General features: G+C 46.3%; 1 protein-coding gene across 1 annotated transcript; it reads right to left on the bottom strand.

Annotated features, from left to right (window-relative positions):
- Nucleotides 1-1308: 1308 nt before the first annotated feature.
- LOC119294709 lies at nt 1309-6348 on the bottom strand. The gene is made up of 2 exons (XM_037572954.1): nt 4928-6348; nt 1309-1682 (listed from the first exon to the last, which is right to left on the bottom strand). Exons 1-2 carry the CDS (start codon nt 6232-6234, stop codon nt 1640-1642), a joined length of 1350 nt encoding a protein of 449 aa, XP_037428851.1. The 5' UTR covers nt 6235-6348; the 3' UTR covers nt 1309-1639.
- Between the last annotated feature and the right edge of the window lie 14286 nt (nt 6349-20634).

Raw genomic sequence — 20634 nt, 5'->3', positions numbered from 1 at the left:
GACAATGGCCCAGGAAATAGTATGGCACGAAAGACGCAATGCATGAAAGCTGAATCCTGTGTATAAGATAACCTACCAATGGTGTGCAATATTTTCCCCTCAAATAAGCCAACTATAGGATTATTTTATTTCCTTGGTGCACATTTGCACCATTTGAACAGTGGTCGTGGAATTATTTTTAATAGGGGTTAGTTACACCACATGGCGTGCAAGATACAACACATGGCGCACTCATGAAATCATTCATGTGCAACACATCATAAGGCTGGTCACAGTGGGGAGGAACTTAGGAGTAACATCACACACTCTAATACAACTTTGCTTATGTGGCACGTATTTAATGAAGAGAGAGGTGCTTGTGATAACTAGCTAAGTTACCGGAACATCACACACTCCAAGAAACAATGAGTCTATAACCTAATAAATACATCGTTGCATGACACTACACAGATGTTCCTACCCACTATGAAGGTAGTAACATAGTCTAGGAAAATGTGTAAGTTACTAGCTTATATTCTTGCCCATTGTGACCAGCCTAAGCAAGGAGAAACTTTGGTTAGGGAACAATGCGGTGAAGTTAAGCTGGACACTGTCTTTACTTTTGTTATTTTGTCTGTTGAATGAAGCCTTTTTTATACATCTAATCAAACAGAAACCACGGAATTTAAATGTGGTGACAGGGAAGCAGTAAGTGCTGAATTTATGGACAGAAACGTAAATGCTAGCGAGATAAATGCAGGCACAATGTTCACCATCCTCAAACAAATACAGTAGTTATTTTGAAACAACAAATCAGGTAGATCTAAAGAATACTAGCTGGTAGCTGCACATGATCAAATGAAATAATAAATAATGACCAGAATTGTATGCAAGTGATTTGAGGGCCGACTTTAGAGATGCCCTGACTACGAGAGCAAGATACGAGCAATAATGTTTCACTACAGAACGAAGACGTATGCAAGTGATTTGAGGGCCGACTTTGGAGATGCCCTGACTACGAGAGCAAGATACGAGCAATAATGTTTCACTACTGAACGAACAGCGCGTGATTTGAGGGTTTAAACCGTCAAGCAAACCAATACATGCTCATATTGAATGGCGGCCCATGCCTATGTTGGATGGCTTCGAAGGTCCAGACGTAGGAAAGTGATTTAAGGGCCAACTTTGAAGATGTAGGCAAGTGATTTAAGGGTGGACTTTGAAGATGCCTTGACTACGAGAGCAAGATACGAGCAGTAATGTTTCACTACTGGACTAACAGCCCGCGACCATGGAGCCAGATAAATCAGCGCACGCACAAGGCTTCACTAAAATTAGTTATCAACTACACCCAGTTACCACTAGGAAATTAATGATAAAAAAGATTGGGTTTAGGCTTATTTTAGCAAGTCTATATATATAGACCTCACATGGCTAGCATAGAACATAGTGGACACACACGGCCAACAAATATAGTCGATACAATGCATAAGATTTTTAGTAATACAAGTCCATTGGCAATGCAACACATCATACGCATCACGGATGAGGTAGGAAAGACTTCTTAAGCTTTTTTTGTACCGGGGCTTTGACCATGCCTTCGAACAATTTGAACTCAAACTTCTTTCCAGCCTGCACTCAAATTTCGGTAACAAGCTTCTTACTTGCCATCCCTACTTGTTTCAGCAGCATTCGATATTTGCCTGTATAAACGAGAGTAAAAAAATTCTGTTAGATGATATGAAATATCTACTTGCAGAGGTTAAATCATCTAAACATTGACTATAAAAAGCAGAAGACCCATAAACAAATTATTATCCAATTAAATTAAAATTCCAACAACCGCTCTGCTCTTCATCAAAGGAGTACAAGTCAAACATTAGCAATTTTGTTCACACTATCTCTTTCTGACTGTATTGAGTATTCTTGTCATACAACACCCAGTTTCAGGAACTTGCAAGTTCTCTTCCATTCCATGCAACTCCCTGTGTTTCAAATTCTAGATTTGTCCCAAGTCAAACATTTCTATCTTTAGCCATCAATTCCTAGAAATTCATACAGTATAATGACTGAGCATAATTGTCATGGTGAATCTAAAAATATAAATCTTATAATCTTGAACTATAGAGTGAATTTCACTTTTTATCCATAGTCTAACATTTGTGACAGCAATTACCCCATTTAATAGGAATTCATCCTGTTCGCCCTATTTAGTCTAACTCTAATATCTGACGAATGGTACAAATATAGGGACAGTACTGAACGCATTCACCAGTTAACATTTCCCATTTAGTGAAACATTTGCCAGTTTATTCAGTTCTATTTGGTAGGACTCGTTCATCAGGTCTACATGGCCATGCGCGACTTCAACAATCCTAGCTGCTTCTACTATGATCTTTGTTGTAGCTACTGTCCTTGCTTCATCGATCGCTTGGCTGAAACCTGAAGAGAGAAGCTAGCGCATGCACGCTTGTCCTGTACATGCATGGCACACAGAAATTTTATGCTACGTACTAGTACTAGAACAAAAACAATAATTACGAAAAATACAACCAAAATACTCTACTTAAGTGGACTACTACTACTAGTGCCCTATTATGCTCTGGCTAGCTCTCGTGTTTAATTCTGTCTGGCTAGCAGAAGGTGAGAACATTGTGGCAGCAACAGTTGCCACACAAAGGTGCAGATGAGGACCTGAGAAGGTAGTCGGATATTAAATATGCCAGGGCAAAATATGTTTCTGATATTGCAAGCCACGTAGAGCTGATAACTCGGTGCAACCTTACAGAATGGGTCAAGTTTAAAAGGGGGTGAAAGCTGACACAACTTTTACTGAATGGGATAAGTGCGAAGAATTTCTGCTAAATGGGCCAATTGTTAAACTAGGGGTTGAAAAATGGAGTTCACACTAAACTATACGCATTTCTAGAAACCGGTAGTTATTAAAGATAGAAAGAAAGGTTTGACTTTGGACAAAACTAGAATGACAACTAATATGAAGAAGAGGGAGACCCTAAATGTACTGCAATTTTTACAGGGGCCACGGATCCACTGCAATATTTCCCCTCAAATAAGCCAACCATAGTGATTGCCGATTTTGTCCCAATACAACTCTCCCTAACAAATGGGCCACGCCTGCCAGTGGGTCATTTTTTTTCCTCTCTCATTTGCATCTTTTGTCGAGGCTGCGGTGGCAGGTGGCGGCGGCGCGGATGTCCAGCAACGGCAGCACAGAAGTCCGGCGGCAGCGGTGGTGTTCCAGCAGGCGGCAGTGGTCCAGTGGCGCGGCGGTCAATGGAGGCGGCGCACTGACATGGCAAGCATTGAAAATTTATGGGGAGGGTTGCAACTCTCCACTATTTGAGGAGATAATTTTTTGGGTTTAGGGAGACTGCTGAAGCAGGTTTTTTGCCTCAACTCTCCCTATACGTGCAATTTCTTGGGAATAGGGAGTAGTTTGCTGAAGATGATACAAGTGTACTACTACTAGTGCACTATTATGCGCTAGCTAGCTCTGGCATTTAGCTGTGTCTGGCTAGCAAATGGTGGGAACATTGTGGCTGCAACAGTTGCCGCACAACAGTGCGGACGAGGACCTGAGAAGGTAGTCGGAGATTAAATATGCTTCTGATATGGCAAGCCACGTAGACCTGATGACTCGGCCCACCTTACAGAATGGGTAATGTTTAAAAGGAGGTGAAAGCTGGCACAACTTTTACTAAAAGGGGCAAGTGGGAAGAATTTCTGCTAAATGGGCCAATTGTTAAACTAGGGGGTGAAAAATGGAGTTACACTAAAGACTAAACTATGCGCATTTCTAGAAATCGGTAGTTACAGATAGAAAGAAAGGTTTGTCTTTGAACAAAACTAGAATTACAACTAATATGAGGTACAGGGACCTAAATGTATTGCCATTTTTACAGGAGCCATGGAGCCACTGCAACATTTCCCCTCAAATAAGCCAACCATAGGAATTGCCCATTTTGTCCGGTGAAAAACAGCTGGGTTAGGCTTACACTTTGCTTATTTTGTGTGCGATGGAAACTTTTCGGTTCCCACAAAAGAAATAAACATTTAATACAAAAGCAAGATTATCTACCAAACAGCTGCACACAACAAAAGAAAACATTGCTTAATTCGTGCAGATAGTGCATCTTATTGTTTTGACAATGGCCCAGGAAATAGTATGGCACGAAAGACGCAATGCATGAAAGCTGAATCCTGGGTATGAGATAACCTACCAATGGTGTGCAATATTTTCCCCTCAAATAAGCCAACTAAAGGATTATTTTATTTCCTTGGTGCACATTTGCACCGTTTGAACAATGGCTGTGGAATTATTTTCAATAGGGGTTAGTTACACTACATGGCGTGCAAGATACAGCACATGGCGCACTCATGAAATCATTCATGTGCAACACACCATAAGCAAGCAGAAACTTTGGTTAGGGAACAATGCGGTGAAGTTAAGCTGGACACTGTCTTTACTTTTGTTATTTTGTCTGTTGAATGAAGCCTTTTTTATACATCTAATCAAACAGAAACCACGGAATTTAAATGCGGTGACAGGGGAGCAGTAAGTGCTGAATTTATGGACAGAAACATAAATGCTAGCGAGATAAATGCAGGCACAATGTTCACCGTCCTCAAACAAATACAGTAGTTATTTTGAAACAACAAATCAGGTAGATCTAAAGAATACTAGCTGGTAGCTGCACATGATCAAATGAAATAATAAATAATGACCAGAATTGTAATGGATGGAACCCATTCTTTTGTGATATTAACTTGCACAACATAATAAAAACATTGATGTAACAAATCCACATCCACTCAGTAAAAGTACCCAAAGTACTCTCTGCTGCCAGTACAAGTTGGTTTACCTTTGATACTTCAGTTTGTAAATCATTTTGCTACGAAAGGATATGAAAGCTCTTAACGAAATTACCTGGTTGATGAGAAAATGCCCAGATGCTTGGAGATCCCACTCGGAAAGTAGGTGTAAGAATGACCCAGGGGTCTTCCAGAGCCGCCAAAATTAGCCACGCCTTTTACAGCCTTGTTCCTCATATCAAGAGCAATCACACAGGCCTTATCCCCACGGGGATCAGGCATGTGCATAAGGTAAACAACATCACCGTCATGCAAGCTAAGAGCAGGATAGCCTACACGAATTTTCTTCAGGCTTGGCTTGGCATCATCTCCCTCCTGCGGATTAGGTAGCATTTGGGCATACACAGGGCTATCCAATGGTACATCATCTGAGCATCTGATAGTACAGTCCTCCTCCCAGTTGCTACTACCAGAAGTAGAGCCAATGCTTGAAATTTTTATTTTTTTTGTTGCAGCCATCCAACCTTCACATATCAGGGAGCTTCCAGTGTCTGAGCCCGGTCTGACGTTACTGTGCATCTCAAAATACTTGATGTAACCTTGGAGAACAGTGACGTTCCGAACATACAACATATAACCCCTGACTGGATCGGGCGACAGCGGCGAAGGTAGTGGGATGTAGCGAAGACTCTGGTTGTCAAGGAGAAGGTCACAGATGATAATGCCCCCCCTAAGGTCGACCCAACCCACTGAACCAAGCTCCCCTCCAATGGTGATCCCCTTGTTGAAAGAGCGGAACTCAAAATCCTTGGGCGAATCAAGAAGCATCAACTTGATGTTCCATGCCTTTGTCTTGGAGTTGTACAGGTGGAGATTAAAGTGCCCGTCGGTGTAATCTTGAGCAATGGAGGCCCAGCGGAGCACGGCGATGAAGAACATCTCTTGGTGGTGGCAGTGCAGTAAGGCAACCTCTTGGTCGTAGATCCTGAAGTAGGGGGGACAGTGGACGAGCTTGACCGACGGCGGCGTCTTCTTGGTGCCGGCCTGGTAGACGAAGTAGCGGATGTTCTTGCCGTACATGTGCAGGCGCTCGGGGCAGATGGTGATGCTGAGCAGGACGAGGTCGTCCTCCGTATAGGAGATCTTGGGGATTTCAGCGAATGCATCGGGCTTCAGATCTGGGCAGTGGACAGTGAAGCAGGAGACGCGCGGCGGGGCAACCGGCCAGAAGGTGACCAGGATGCGCTTGCCCTTCTTCTTGGTCCTGCTCCTGCGGCCCCTGGCGGTGGTGGCGTTGGTGCGGTCGCTGAGGTAGCCGAACGAGTCGATGAGGATGGTCTCCGGGAGAGGAGAATCCGGATCGTCGGGGTGGATAGGCGGAGGGATCTGGAGCACCCGGAGTTTGTTGTCATCCATCACCATGGCAACCGAGGAGGTCGATGCGGAGGTGGCGGCCGGAGGAGGAACGGGAGTGGAACCCTAACGCAGGGAGGAGAGATGAATCTATGGATGGGCTCGCTGGCACACACTGAACGAGTCGATATTTATCTCGGGGACTCCGACGCACAGAAGAGGAGGCAACGACTGGGCCGGCCCGACTCTGTAGCGCTCGGTACTGTAGCAATCAGCTAGCAACCTTTTTGAAACGAATCTAACTTTTCTCGAAATATGAATATATTTTATTGTAAAAGAAAATATCTACCGAAAATGCGAACAACTTTTCAAATTTCTGAAAAATGAAGTTACGGTTTTCTAAAAAATGGAATCATTTAAAAAACAATTTTTTAAATGCTTTTTTACTGTGAACAAATTCTGAAAATGCAGATTTCGTAAATTCCAAATAATATTTGAAAACACACCCAAAAATGCTTTTTTAATCTAAAAGCATTTTCTAAAAATTCCAAACATTTTTTTAGAAAAAAAGGTAACTTTTTTGAAAACATAGAAAAGAAAAAGGAAACAAAAAAGGGACACTGACCGATCAGGGACCTTGTAGAAGGTTTTCAAAATTGGAAACCAACCTGTGGTTGGATGGTTAGAGGGACTGTGGTATTCCCAACCCACCAGGGTTCAAATCCTGGTGCTTGCATTTATTTCTGAATTTATTTGCAGGATTTCCGGCGATGCGCATTTAGTGGAAGGAGACGTTCCCGTCGATGATGAGGCGCCTACGGTGACTTCGTAAATCTCAAGTTAATATGCTTATAAAAACAAGGGTCATATACATTTCAGCCCCTAACTCGAACCCACTATTCAGATTTACCCCTAATTTTAAAGTGTGTCCAAATTTGCCCCTCTGTCGTTAGGTGCCTTTATAAAAATATCCTTCTGTGTCATTTACGTCTGCTCACGGACGGAGAATTTTGCCGAACACCAGCTTCGAGGGTTTCGCTTAGTGTTGCCGCCACGGACGGAGAATTTTTGGCCCCTAGCATCCGGCTGCCATCTAGGCACTGAGAGGTGAGAGGACCTCGCATCTTCAAGAGTTCCTTTTTCTTCGTCATCGTCGAGTGATCGTCATTTTTTTTAGAATAAATTTACTCCCGTTCATTTGGCGGTGCCATGAGATTAGACAGTTTCTGTCCTCGCAAATCCGATTATTCGGATCTAATGAGTTTATATGTTGGCATGTCAAACTTCTTTTATTAGTTCGACTCTTTGTGGAGTTGAAATCTTTGATCGATATCATGGTGAAGATATTGTGGTCCAGCGACCTACACTTTTAGGGGATCATCCCCGGCCAAAGAAAAAACGTACGTTAATCGATCAAGACTTCACATCTTTTTGGATAGGCGACTCAAGATGCTTTCAGAAACCATTATTTGTAATATCCGAGTGGGTGAAAGAGTGACAATATTGTTGCTCCAGTTTAATTGCAACCTCTTTGCTGAAGTCTTTGGAGTATTTTACAACGAATTTGTCCGAAAACACCTTGTTCGCATACCTGGAGCAAAAAATTCGTTGTAAAATCTTAGTCATAAGAGTTACTTTATATTTTTCTTGGGTTTTCGATCTAAATTAGCGTACCCGTAATTGTTACGAGTATGAATAAAATTGCATGTGTGTTTCTTAAAAATAGTTATTCATGCCTCTTTTCGTGGGCACCCCTTGAAAAAACCCATTTTTTTCGTCAGTATATACGGAGGGAATAGAGGTCGGCAGAACTACTTCGAAATTGCTGTACGGAAGACAGTCACCGGCCGAACTTTGAACGACGGGAGGAGTGGACGGTGATGCTCACTTTTGCTAATTGCATGGATAGCTTGATGCGCTGCATCGTCTCCAAATCGTCCACAATGTGTCGGCTGTGTAGCAGCGTTGAACTACTTTTACAGGAGGACGAGGAGTCGTCGTCGTCGTCGTCGTCGTCCTGGTCACGTGATCCAAAACCCACTCTCGCCACCCAGCCGGTCGGTCCCCGCGGACGGCCGGGAAAGCCGACGGCGAGAGGGACGCCGTTCCAACCCTGCTGCGCGCGCGCGAAGGCGCCAAAAAGAACATACTCAGTTCCGGTCGCCAAAGGGACACGGCCAGAACGACGAAGGTGCTCTGCTCTCTGCGTGCATTGCATGGGATCGGCCCTCTTCTTTTCTTTTCCCTCCTTCTCCTTGAGACAACGACTCGCCAGCTGATCGACGAAGGTTCACCGCTCCATGCATGTCTCATCATCGATCATCTATCTACAAGCCAGGATCATGCACGTCCGATCGGCTGTTTTCGCTGTCGCCTCGGAGCTTAATTGGTGCATGCACAAGAATTTTTTATTTTTTTTTGCGGGGACATGCACAAGAATTAAAACTTGGAAGATGATCAGCTTGCGCTGGGGCAGAGAGAACCGTGTTTATATATATTCTGATCTCACGTTATTTTCACTGAGACCGACTGGTATGGAATATTGAGGGCAATTTGCTATGGAACTTGGAAGATGATCAAATTGCTATTATAAAAGTTCATCAGAAATACAAAGCATCTCAAGCATAATAAAAATTACATCGAGATCTTGGGACCATCGAACGACCACTATTGTCGCCATAACGAGATGCCGACATGTCGTCGTCGTCGCTCCCCTACCGGAGTCGACTTGACCTTGACAATGACAACCGGAAAATCTTCGTGCATGTGTCCCAAAGCCCCAGCACCCTGGAACCACTGTTGTCGTCGTCGTTGAACACTTGCATAGATCTGAAATACCCGACATCAAATCTCGTCACATGACGAGAAAGCCTAACCTCACCGTCATAAGAAGATGGCAGGAATCTACAACGGAACTCCGTCGACTACATCCAGACGAGCAAACTCAAGGAGGATCGGAGCCCGAAAGTCAAACTCGAAGAAGAAGCGCCGCCATCCGCTCGAGCGCCGCAACTGTGAGAACTAACAAACCCTAATCTAAACTACTAATGGAACGAAGGCACTCGGATTCCCCTCCCCGTCACCACCCGCCAGAGCAACATGCAAAGGGGAGGTGTATCCACACATTTGTCGGTGAAGTCTGTAGGGGGGGGAGTTTGCCTTAGCCGCCTAGGGCTAGGGGAAGAAAACAATAGGAAGTTATTTTAGAATCCGAGTATTGACCCTACGTACGTATTTGAAGTTTGGTAAGGTCATGAATGGAATACAAATGACATCTCTCACATAGATTCTTAACCTTGGTAAACCTTCATGAAGAAGCGTCCATTCAATCTCTAATTCATATTTTCAGTTTGATACAATAGAAAATCGTGTTTGTGTTAACAAGCGAGCAAATATCACCAAAGCGGAACTATAGGGCTTCACAAAACCATATGATTTTATCACATTGCCTCAACTACTGGGGGTTTCGCAAAAGAAAAACACTATTGGGGGCAGGTTATTTCATAGAACCCACATATCGCAATTTTGCTCCTTGGCGGAGTTTCTGACACCGCTGACCCGCCAATCAGGCGCCACACGCGTGGCAGAGGAACTGCTCTTGCTCGGAGCCAATCCACAGGCAATTAAGTGGACCAAAGCACGTTTGTGGAATAAAAATGGTGATTAATAGAAAGGGAAATATAATAGGAATTATTAGTCACTTTTTCATGTTTGCTTAAGTTGGGTGCTTGTACTATTCTAGAAAACAAAGGAAAATAAAATGTTAGGTCCTTGCGTGAGAGTAACAGAGGAGTTCTAGTTGGGATACATCTATCCCTTTCTAGTTGGGATACACATCTTTTGAGCTTTGTGGTGAGGGCGCAAATCGAGCTCTTCCGTGTGCATCGTGGCCACCGGAGGCTCATGCATTCCACGCCCGCCAAATTGTTTCTTATAATCATACATATGGATAGTCCTTCGCACGCCATGGAGAAAGACACACGCTGGAAGTGGAAGCGGAGCAGAAAAACGGAAAAGAAATGGGCACCGACGTGTAGGAGTAGCACGTAGTGGGATGGTAGGGCACCAGTTCCCAGCACTCGACGGGATCGCTCCTTCTCGAAGGAAGTTCCAGAAGGGGGCAACGAGAGCCGTGCACGCAGCAGGGACAGGGAGCGTGACGCGGACGGAGACACGGCACCCGCGCGGCGCGGGCTCACGTCGGCGGGCCGCGGCCGCGTCTCCTCCTCGGATCGCTCGGCCCGGAAGTGGGAGGAGAAGATTCCCCCGGCCACCGCCACCGCGACACGTAGCCGGCTCGCCGTCATCGGAGAACGGCGCGTCGTCTACTGGTCGACAGAGCGCACTCTTCAACCAATCTTGTTACCGCTTGCCAAATGTGCGGGTCGTCTTCTTTCTTACTGCGCCGTGCGTGCGAGGAGCGGAAATTTCTTTGGGAGCGACTTGTTGGTTCAAACAAGGCGGCACGGTGGGGTGGGGTGGAACCGTGGGATGAATTGGCTGAATACTCACACCCTGCAGACAACACGGGCACAGGTGAAAGGTCTCTGTCCGTGAGCGTGAGGACGGGTCGCCGCCGTAGCAGTGGCCTTTCTTGGTGTCATGATGGGCGATGAGATCATTCTGGTTCTGCGACGTCGACTAATAAACCCTTTTCTTCCCAACTGTTGAGCTACCTGGATGATGATTAAGCAGCTAACACGCGATACAATATAAACATGTCGCTTTCATTTTATTATATATTATATAATAGTAATAATAAGGAAGAAGAAGATACTCTACATGTATCTTGTGATCTTCAGGGCGGCGCCTTGACCCATCCTAATAGCGTGCGGCCATATGACACGCCAAAGCCGGACTCGACACGGAACGCGTCGTGGCTGCAAACCGTTCAAGTTTTGTAGTACGGGTGATACAGGTCCGACAGCAAACAAGTTCAATGTATTCCAGATAATAAACAATCGACGATCAACAGGAACATATTACTACGTAGTACTTTTTTTTAAGAACATTGTTTTTTGAAGAACATCAAGGAGGCAACTCGAAAACGACGACGCGTCATCAGAAGCTTCAGCGCCGGAGCACAGAAAATATTATATAGTATAAAAATATATATTAATCTATGAAGCCGATCGAGGCAAAAGAAAAAGGTGGCACTGTCGCTCAAACGAAATGATGACGTCGGTGGAAGTGCCGCCGTCCTTTCGCTCCCAGCGGCACTGGCGTCCGGCTGCTGCGACGGCGCCGTGGACATTGTCCACGTACACCGGGAAAGGTTCCCAGGAGAGACAGCCTTCAGACCAAGTAAGCATTTAATTTAGTCGTGTGCCTCGCCTCATCTGTCACTTCGCCACTTTTGCCGTGTGCCTCTGCAGCATCCTTTTCCTTTTGCCTTCACAAATACTACATCAATCCATGCATGATCATCGGATTAGCCAGCGAGTGGGCACGCCAATGTGTCACGCCTGCTACGATGTAGCGGTGGACTAGCAAGGAGAAGGAGTAGCACAGGAGAGTTGTGGGCTGAGTCCACTGGGTCTGGCTTGGGCCGTATGTGGCCAAGCCGTCCGTCGTGTGTGTGTGTGCCTGTACCTATGGAACCGTCCTCTGTTGGACAAGGCAGCGAAGGAAAAGTCTGAATTATTCTCATCTCCTTCTCCAACCTCACCTACTCTCTGTTCTTCCTCATCCCCCACTCCGATCCCCTTCCTGTGGCGACGATTTCATCGATCGGTCGTCACAATTGGTAATCAGAGCCAACAATTTTCCTCAAAAAATTTTGCGCCGCGGCATCCTCAACTCCTTTGACTGATCGGTAACATCCACCGCTGTCGGTGGGAATTCACTCCGGTGAGATCCCACAAAATCCACAGCGGGGTTCGATCTGTTCGGGGCAGGTACCACGGCGCCGTCCAAGCCTTCCGTCCAGACCCGGCAACTCCTCACTGCCATGGGGAACAAACAGCAAACCTCACCGCCCTGATGGAGAAGCTCTTGTCCAAATTCGATGAAGAGCAAGCTCTGGCGACCAAACGCGCGGAGGCACAGGCCACGTTCAACACGCACGTCTCCACCGAGCTGCAGAGCCTATCCAAGCAGATCGGGCTCACGCAGGCCGACGTGGATGACGTGCGCAAGGCGACTTCTCCGACGGCTTCCTCCGCCATGGCATTGGCGTCGCAGGTGGACGACCCCTTCACGGCAGGTTCCCGCACGCCGGCAGCCACCAACGGCATCCAGCAGCCTGTGCCCCCTCCAGCTCCACCCGCCCAGCGCACCGCACCTCCTCAGAGTGCCCTGCCTATTCCGCAGGCTTTTGGGAGCACGGCAGCCATCGCCCGGCTCGCCAACGAAGGGCCTCCCTTGCTCACGAGGCCAGATGCGCAGTTCAACTTGCAGCTGCCCAGCACACCAACGCCGCGGGATGAGTACTCAGTCCGGCCACCCAAACACCACTTCCCCCGCTTCGATGGTGATGCGCCCCGCGTCTGGCTGGATCGCTGCCTAGCATACTTCGAGCTGTATAGGGTGCCGCCGCACAACTGGGCCGCGACGGCGGCGCTCTATGTCGAAGGGCACGCAGCACTGTGGCTTAGAGCCTTCCGTCAGACACATTCAGATATTACTTGGGAGATGTTCCGGCGTGCAGTGGTGGAGGAGTTTGGCCCAGAGGAATTCGAGTCAACGATGCACAATCTTCTTCAGCTCCGTCAGACAGGAACAGTGGTTGAATACAGACAACAGTTTGAGGTTCACATGTATAATCTGATTGCCCTCGACTCGACCCTGAGCTCCAAATTTTTCGTCACCCAATTCTTGCTTGGCCTGAAGGATGACCTACGCGCCGCCGTGCGTATTCAGGCACCCACCAGCATCACCAGGGCGATAGTGTTTGCCAGGATTCAGGAAGAGGAATTGGAACTTCAGCGTTCCAGATTCAGACCGCCATCTGCAGGCAGACCACCACCATTGTCGGGCATAGTACCACCACTAGGACGACCACCTCCTGCACCATCAGCGCCCTCTCCGACCGCTCCAGCACCGCGGATCGCCCTAGCACCAAAGCTAGCCGCGGACGACTTCGGGCGTGAGCGGCAGTTGCGGGATTACAGACGCCAACACGGCCTCTGCTTTCGTTGCGGGGACAAATACTCCCGTGATCATCAATGCAAACGCTCTGCTCAGCTACTGACGATTGAAGTGGGCGATTTTGGAGAAGTACTCTCTGATGATGCAGTGCATGCCCTGGAACTATTGGATGAACCTGCAACCACCGATGCTACTTGTTGTCTCCTATCAGCTCACGCCGTGGAGGGCACCGAAGCACCAGAAACTATTCGACTGTGTGCCACAGTGGGTGATCAAACTATGTTGCTGCTCGTCGACTCCGGCAGTACGCACAGTTTTGTGAACTCCACATTTTCTCAGCGCATCAAAGCTCCAACAACAGATATTCCAACAATGAAGGTTCGAGTCGCCAACGGACAGAGCCTGAACTGCACGGCTATGGTGCCTCAGCTAGCCTGGACCTCCCACAGACATACCTTTGCCACAGACATGCGCGTCCTCGATTTAGGAGGCTACGATGCAGTGCTCGGTGTGGATTGGCTGGGACAGCACAGCCCAATGCAGTGTGACTGGAACCTGAAGACCATGCAATTTGATCGTCAGGGAGAAACAATTAAGCTGACAGGTGTGCGCACTGGTGATCAACATCAACTCACATCCCTAGATGCTACAACCTTATGGCAAATGCATGACGCTAACGACATATGGGGGCAGCTTTAGTGGAGATTCAGCTAACATCTGAGACGACATCCGACTCTGACACGCCTACTCCGCCTACCATTCAGCGCATCCTGACGGAGTTCAGTGACATCTTCGAGGAACCAACCCAACTTCCTCCCCATCGACAGTACGATCATGCCATTAATCTGGAGCCAGGTGCAGCACCTGTCAACTGTCGACCCTACCGGTACTCTCCGTTACAGAAAGACGAGATTGAACGTCAAGTGGAAGAAATGCTTCGCACGGGCATCATTACACACAACATGAGCCCCTTCACAGCCCCGGTGCTCCTGGTCAAGAAGAAGGACGGAACATGGTGTTTCTGTGTGGACTATCGACGTCTCAATACCGTCACAATCAAGAACAAGTTTCCTCTTCCTGTCATCGACGAACTCTTGGATGAACTCTCTGGTGCCGCCTTCTTCTCCAAAATTGACTTGCGAGCGGGGTACCATCAGATTCGCATGCGTGCGGGCGATGAGGAAAAGACGGCCTTCAAGACACATCATGGTCATTTTGAGTTCCACGTCATGCCCTTCGGCGTCACCAACGGCCCGCCCACATTCCAATGTGTGATGAACTCGGCGTTCGCCGGGCCAAATCGTAAGTTTGTGATCACTTTTCTTGATGACATTCTCGTCTTCAGTCACACCTTGTAGGAGCATGAAGCTCATCTACGCACAGTCTTCTCCATCCTCCGTGAGCATCAGCTATATGCCAAGCTTTCCAAGTGTTCGTTCGCGCAACCCCAAGTCGAGTATTTGGGCCATGTAATCTCCAAAGAGGGTGTGGCCACGGATGAGAGCAAGACCAGTGCCATGCGCGTGTGGCCCACACCGACAAATGCCACAGAATTGCGCGGGTTTCTGGGCCTCACCGGCTATTACCGCAAATTCGTGCCGCGTTATGGGATTATCGCCAAGCCCCTTACTCAGCTCCTCACCAAGAAAGGCTTCGCCTGGTCGGCACAAGCACAAGCAGCGTTCGATCTGCTCAAGGATGCCATGGCAAGCACGCCTGTCCTGGCGTTGCCTGATTTCTCACGCCCGTTCTCTATCGAGACGGACGCGTGTGACACAGGGGTGGGCGCAGTCCTGGTGCAAGACGGCCACCCAATCGCCTACCTCAGCAAGGCTCTGGGCATACGCAATCAGCGTCTGTCGATCTACGAGAAGGAGTTCCTCGCGGTGATCATGGCCGTGGACAAGTGGCGCACTTACCTCCAGCGCGCCCCGTTCGTCATTGTCACGGATCATAAAAGCCTCTGCCATCTCGGTGATCAACAATTGGAAACAGAGTTGCAGCGCAAGGCCATGTCTAAGATGGTGGGTCTCCAATTTTCTTTCAAGTACCGCCGCGGCACGGACAATGGCGCAGCTGATGCACTATCCCGCGTCGGTCACCTGCTCTCTCTAGATGCCCTCTCCATCTGTCAGCCCCAATGGCTCCAGGAAGTAAGCAACTCCTATGAAACTGACACGGACAGTCAAGATTTGCTGCAACAACTCGCTCTGTGCAGCCCGGATGATCAAGGTTACGAATTACGCCAAGGCACCATTCGCTTCCAGAACAGGATCTGGATTGGCGCCAACACAGCCCTACAGACCAAATTGATCAACGCATTCCATGCAAGTGCAGTTGGGGGACATTCGGGAGTGACAACAACTTATCAACGTGTCAAGAAACTGTTCGCTTGGCGGGGTCTGAAACAAGCAGTGGAAGACTACGTTCGTCAGTGTTCTATCTGTCAGCAGGCCAAGCATGAACATCTGAAAACACCTGGACTACTACAGCCACTCCCAATTCTATCAGAACCGTGGCGGGACCTCACTATGGATTTCGTCGAAGGATTGCCAGTGTCCGAGGGCTACAAGGTGATTATGGTGGTGGTCGACCGCTTCACCAAATATGCCCACTTTGTTCCTCTTCGCCATCCATTCACAGCAACAACAGTGGCTCGAGCATTTTGGGATAACATTATCAAGTTGCATGGAGTACCCCACTCGATCGTATCGGATCGCGACCCGGTTTTCACCAGTGCAATGTGGCATGCTCTTCTGGAGGCAGCAGGAACAAAACTCAGCTATTCCGCAGCATATCACCCGCAGACGGATGGTCAGAGTGAACGAGTCAACCAATGTCTCGAGATGTATCTTCGGTGCGCCGTACACGGCCAGCCAAAGAAATGGCGACAATGGTTACCTATTGCAGAGTTCTGGTACAATACCACCCATCACTCCTCGCTGAACACTTCACCCTTCCAAGCGCTATATGGCCAGGAGCCCAACTTGGGAGGACTGCCCACACTGGCCCGCACGATACCACAGGATACTGATGCAGATTTGGATTGGGCTACACATAATGAACAACTCCGTGTTCAGCTAGCCCGGGCTCAAAACAGATACAAGCAAAAGGCTGATCGCCACAGGACAGATCGCTCTTTCCAAGTGGGTGAACAAGTTCTTCTGAAGCTGCAACCTTATGCTCAATCTACTGTGGCCAACCGTCCCTGCCCCAAATTAGCATTCAAGTTCTTCGGACCATTCACCGTCGAGCAACGGATCGGTTCTATGGCTTACAAACTGCAGTTACCATCAAACAGCCACATTCATCCGGTCTTCCATGTACCACAGTTGAAGCCATTCACACCTGACTACTCTCCGGTCTTCTCCGAATTGCCTCGTCCGCCCGACCTGACTGCTGCACCACTACAACCCGAGTTGATACTGGATCGCTGCATAGTCAAGAAAGGTAACACCTCAGTCGTGCAGGTCTCTATTCAGTGGTCCTCGCTCTCTCCAGATTCGGCAACATGGGAAGACTACACCGTCCTACGTCATCGCTACCCCAACGCTCCATGCTGGGCTCAAGACGCTCTCGCTCAAGGGGGGAAAATTGTCACACCTGCTACGATGTAGCGGTGGACTAGCAAGGAGAAGGAGTAGCACAAGAGAGTTGTGGGCTGAGCCCACTGGGTCTGGCTTGGGCCGCATGTGGCCAAGCTGTCCGTCGTGTGTGTGTGCCTGTACTTATGGAACCGTCCTCTGTTGGACAAGGCAGCGAAGGAAAAGTCTGAATTATTCTCATCTCCTTCTCCAACCTCACCTACTCTCTGTTCTTCCTCATCCCCCACTCCGATCCCCTTCCTGTGGCGACGATTTCATCGATCGGTCGTCACACAATGTCTCTTCGATTCAAGATTCAAATGAGCTGTACATGATTTCCAGAGATTCTTATTCTTCATGTGGTGTTACATTTGTAGGATTAAACATATTTCCCAAGGATTCTCATATAAAAGTCTACTATCAACTCATTGTTTTTTCTTGTGTAAACTTATGAATGAATAAAGGAGAAGAAATTTATCAAAAAAACAAAACTCAAAATCGTAAAGGGTACAACTTGCGTGGTGGTGCAATCTTTTTTCTTTTGATAAATATAGTATAAACGCGGGCACTCACATACACGGCTCGTTTCTATGAATGTATACATGCACTACATATCTCTATGAGCACATTTGAAATACTGAGCCAACCAATTTTTGCAATCTTATATTTTTTTTATTCACAAATTATTTTGAAGCACGCGAATAAAAGCAAAGTTCAAGTGCTAAGGGTTCGACTCCCGCCCCGAGCCTAAGTGGGAGTAACATATACGGCGGACCAACTTTAAGACATCTAAACAGGCAACCATTTAGGACATCTTGCCCATGAGCTTGAAGACATTGCCCCGGCGGGATCTGAAATCCTATTGGACGCGACACTAGATTGGGCAATCCGACGATGGAGAAGATAAAATGCACACAACACATAGGAGAATGACCTGTCCTAATGTTCTAAATAAATTAACACGGCACATGTTTGACCATCTAAATAGGCGGCCAGCATGGTTTACACACTTTTTTTCAACAAATTGCTCCACAATGTTCTATATGTTCCTCCTAATTTGTGGCTGATGGAGAAACACAAGCAGGTGGTTTACCACTGTATAGTGATTGCCACAAGCAGGGAGGTTCTTGTTGTAGGCCGTCGATGAGCCCTAATTGTTCCTCGTCAACATCATACATTGTTCTCACTATCGTTCCTTCGGTCCGATTGACGCTCTCCTCCCTGCAAACACTCCTCTGCATTTTGCGGTGCCAATGTTCAAGCATGTGTCGCCCAGAGCGCGTGATTCTATGATCTGGTCAATGTGTCTCGTGACTTCACCATCACTGACAAGGCAGACACATGCTTCGATGGTCCCGCTGGTGTTTCCTCGCGCATGTGCCCTACTATCGTGGCGGTGTTTCACACAAATGATACAAACCTAAACGTGTGACACATCCTAGTTCTATCGAACAAAATTCTAACATTACTAGGTTTTTTTTTTCTTTGGAAGTAAATTATATTATTTGTTGGAAGCAGTGTTGATAAATACAAATACTTCTATACATTGGAAGCAAGCAATGTTTTACTTGAGAGAAAATTCTTTAATCATTCGGGATCAATGTCGATTGAAACATTTTTTTTCATTGTAAGCAGATTAATGCTAATGAGACAATTTTTTGGTCGTCCAAAGCACATATTTTCTATGTTGGAAACAAAACACTAGATTGGAGATCTTGTTGGACAATGGAATAAAAGGAGGTAATATCATCGGGAGTCGTAGAACTTGCGTTCGATTTTCAGTTTGATGCTAGAACTTTGAAAATACAAAATTGCACGCACTTAACTTGACTTAAGCGTGCACATACAACCCCAAAATGTGTATGCAGACATACCTGTGTGTATAGCCCACCTGCCAGTGAGTGATTGCACACACTTTTGCATAGAACTCCCTTGTATTTATTCTATTGTCATAAAAGTCAACAATGTGATGTTTTTTTTGCATAAAACCCCCTCACAATTTTTTATTTGCAGGAACACAAAACACCATACTGCCCAAATTGACACTAAAAATGGGTGAGGCGGCACTCGAACCTGCGACCCAGGCTTACAACACTAGAAGTTTACCACTCCACCAAACATGATCACTCGCCATAGCCCATTTGAGCTCCACGAACACCTTTCTTATAGTACATGAAGTTCAGTTATCCGAATTAAAAGTGAACATATGTGTGTTGTAATGGCCAACGCGACTTGTTTACTGACCTTTGCACGTGAGGTCGAGACCAGGCGGCCATTTTTTGTGTTATTTTTTATTATGTAATAACAGGTGGGACATCACTCAATACATATAGACTCGCGTTATAGTAGTTGCCTTTTCTGCTAATAAGAAAATTGTGAGGGTGTTAGTGCAAAGATGCATCATCTGAGGGCAGTTACTCACTGACAAATGGGGCCATACACACAGATACATCCACATACACATTTTGCGACCGTATATGCACGCTAGAGTCAAGTAAGTAACTGCAATTCCGTATTTTTAAAGTTCTAGCACTAAACTAAACATCGAGCACAAGTTCAATAAATCCCGATGATATTACCTCGAATAAAAATATCCTTGATAAAAAGCAAAACCAAATGTCGCTCAAAATAAACTTACCACAATTGGAAACAAATTTTCTTCATATGGAAGCAAAATTGAATGACGTAATAAGTTTTGCTTCCTAAGCAAACTAGATGATGTGAAATCCTATCTTGCAAGAGTTATCAGCCCCCTCTTATGTTGGAAACCATATACTAGAAGGAAACATCATCTGACGGTCTTCAAACAATCTTGTTGGCCACAGAAAGAGAAGCATTCTTGTTAGGAAGCAAAACCAAGTGTTACTAAAAATAAAGTTCACCATAATTAAAAACATAATTTGTCGCATGAGAGCAAAATTGAATAAGGAAATAAACTTTGCTTCGTAAGGAAGCAAAATGCAAGACTTGGAGCATCATTAGTTTTTTTGGAAACTTCAAATGGAAGTTGCTACGCGTGCTGACCGCACATGCACTAGCGTGTGCCCAAGGGGAAGATGTGCTCTCTTCTGTCACGATAGAGCTATTAGTTTCACCAGTGTCCAACATTAGTTGTAAATTTGAAGAACATATCTTATATCTATCTATATGTATATAGCATATCATCAATATAAAAAGATCCGAAACATATCTTATCTTTATCTATATCTATATACCATATCGTCGATATAAAAAGATCCAATACACATCTTATCTTTATCTATATCTACCTATATCTGTATCTATGTATATCTATATACCATATCATCATCAACCATCAAATATAAAAAAGAATCAAAGGGGCAGATGCTACTAATCCCGACAATCAAACTAGGTCAATCGAACGACCTACATTGTTTCAATGGCGAGCGCTCAACATGTTTAGCGCACATTAATATCATACTAAATATTAACATAAATGCCAATTACAACATAATTAACGTGCAAACAATATCTTACCTAATATCAACGTGAAATTAACATACCGCCTAACAATATCAACGCGCATTGCAGGCACACATTTACTAGTTAACGCAAAGAGATTATCTCCTATCTCCTAGCTGAAAAAAGAAAGAAAACTATGCTCGCACCCATTTCCCAGGATTAGCCGCTAAGTTTTCGTGCGAGGCGTGTGGCGGATCCAAAAGAGGAAGGAAGGAGAAACAAGTTTTTTTTTCAAGAGGTAAAAAAAACGGAGACCCTGACGGTTAGCATTCGTAGCAGTACCAAATGTTGGCAGGAGAAATAGGATGGTGAT

The sequence above is a fragment of the Triticum dicoccoides genome, chromosome 4B (assembly GCF_002162155.2).
Source record: "Triticum dicoccoides isolate Atlit2015 ecotype Zavitan chromosome 4B, WEW_v2.0, whole genome shotgun sequence".
Classification (NCBI taxonomy): domain Eukaryota; kingdom Viridiplantae; phylum Streptophyta; class Magnoliopsida; order Poales; family Poaceae; genus Triticum; species Triticum dicoccoides.
Note: the sequence above shows the minus strand (reverse complement) of the source record. Positions and strands in the feature narration are given on the sequence as shown.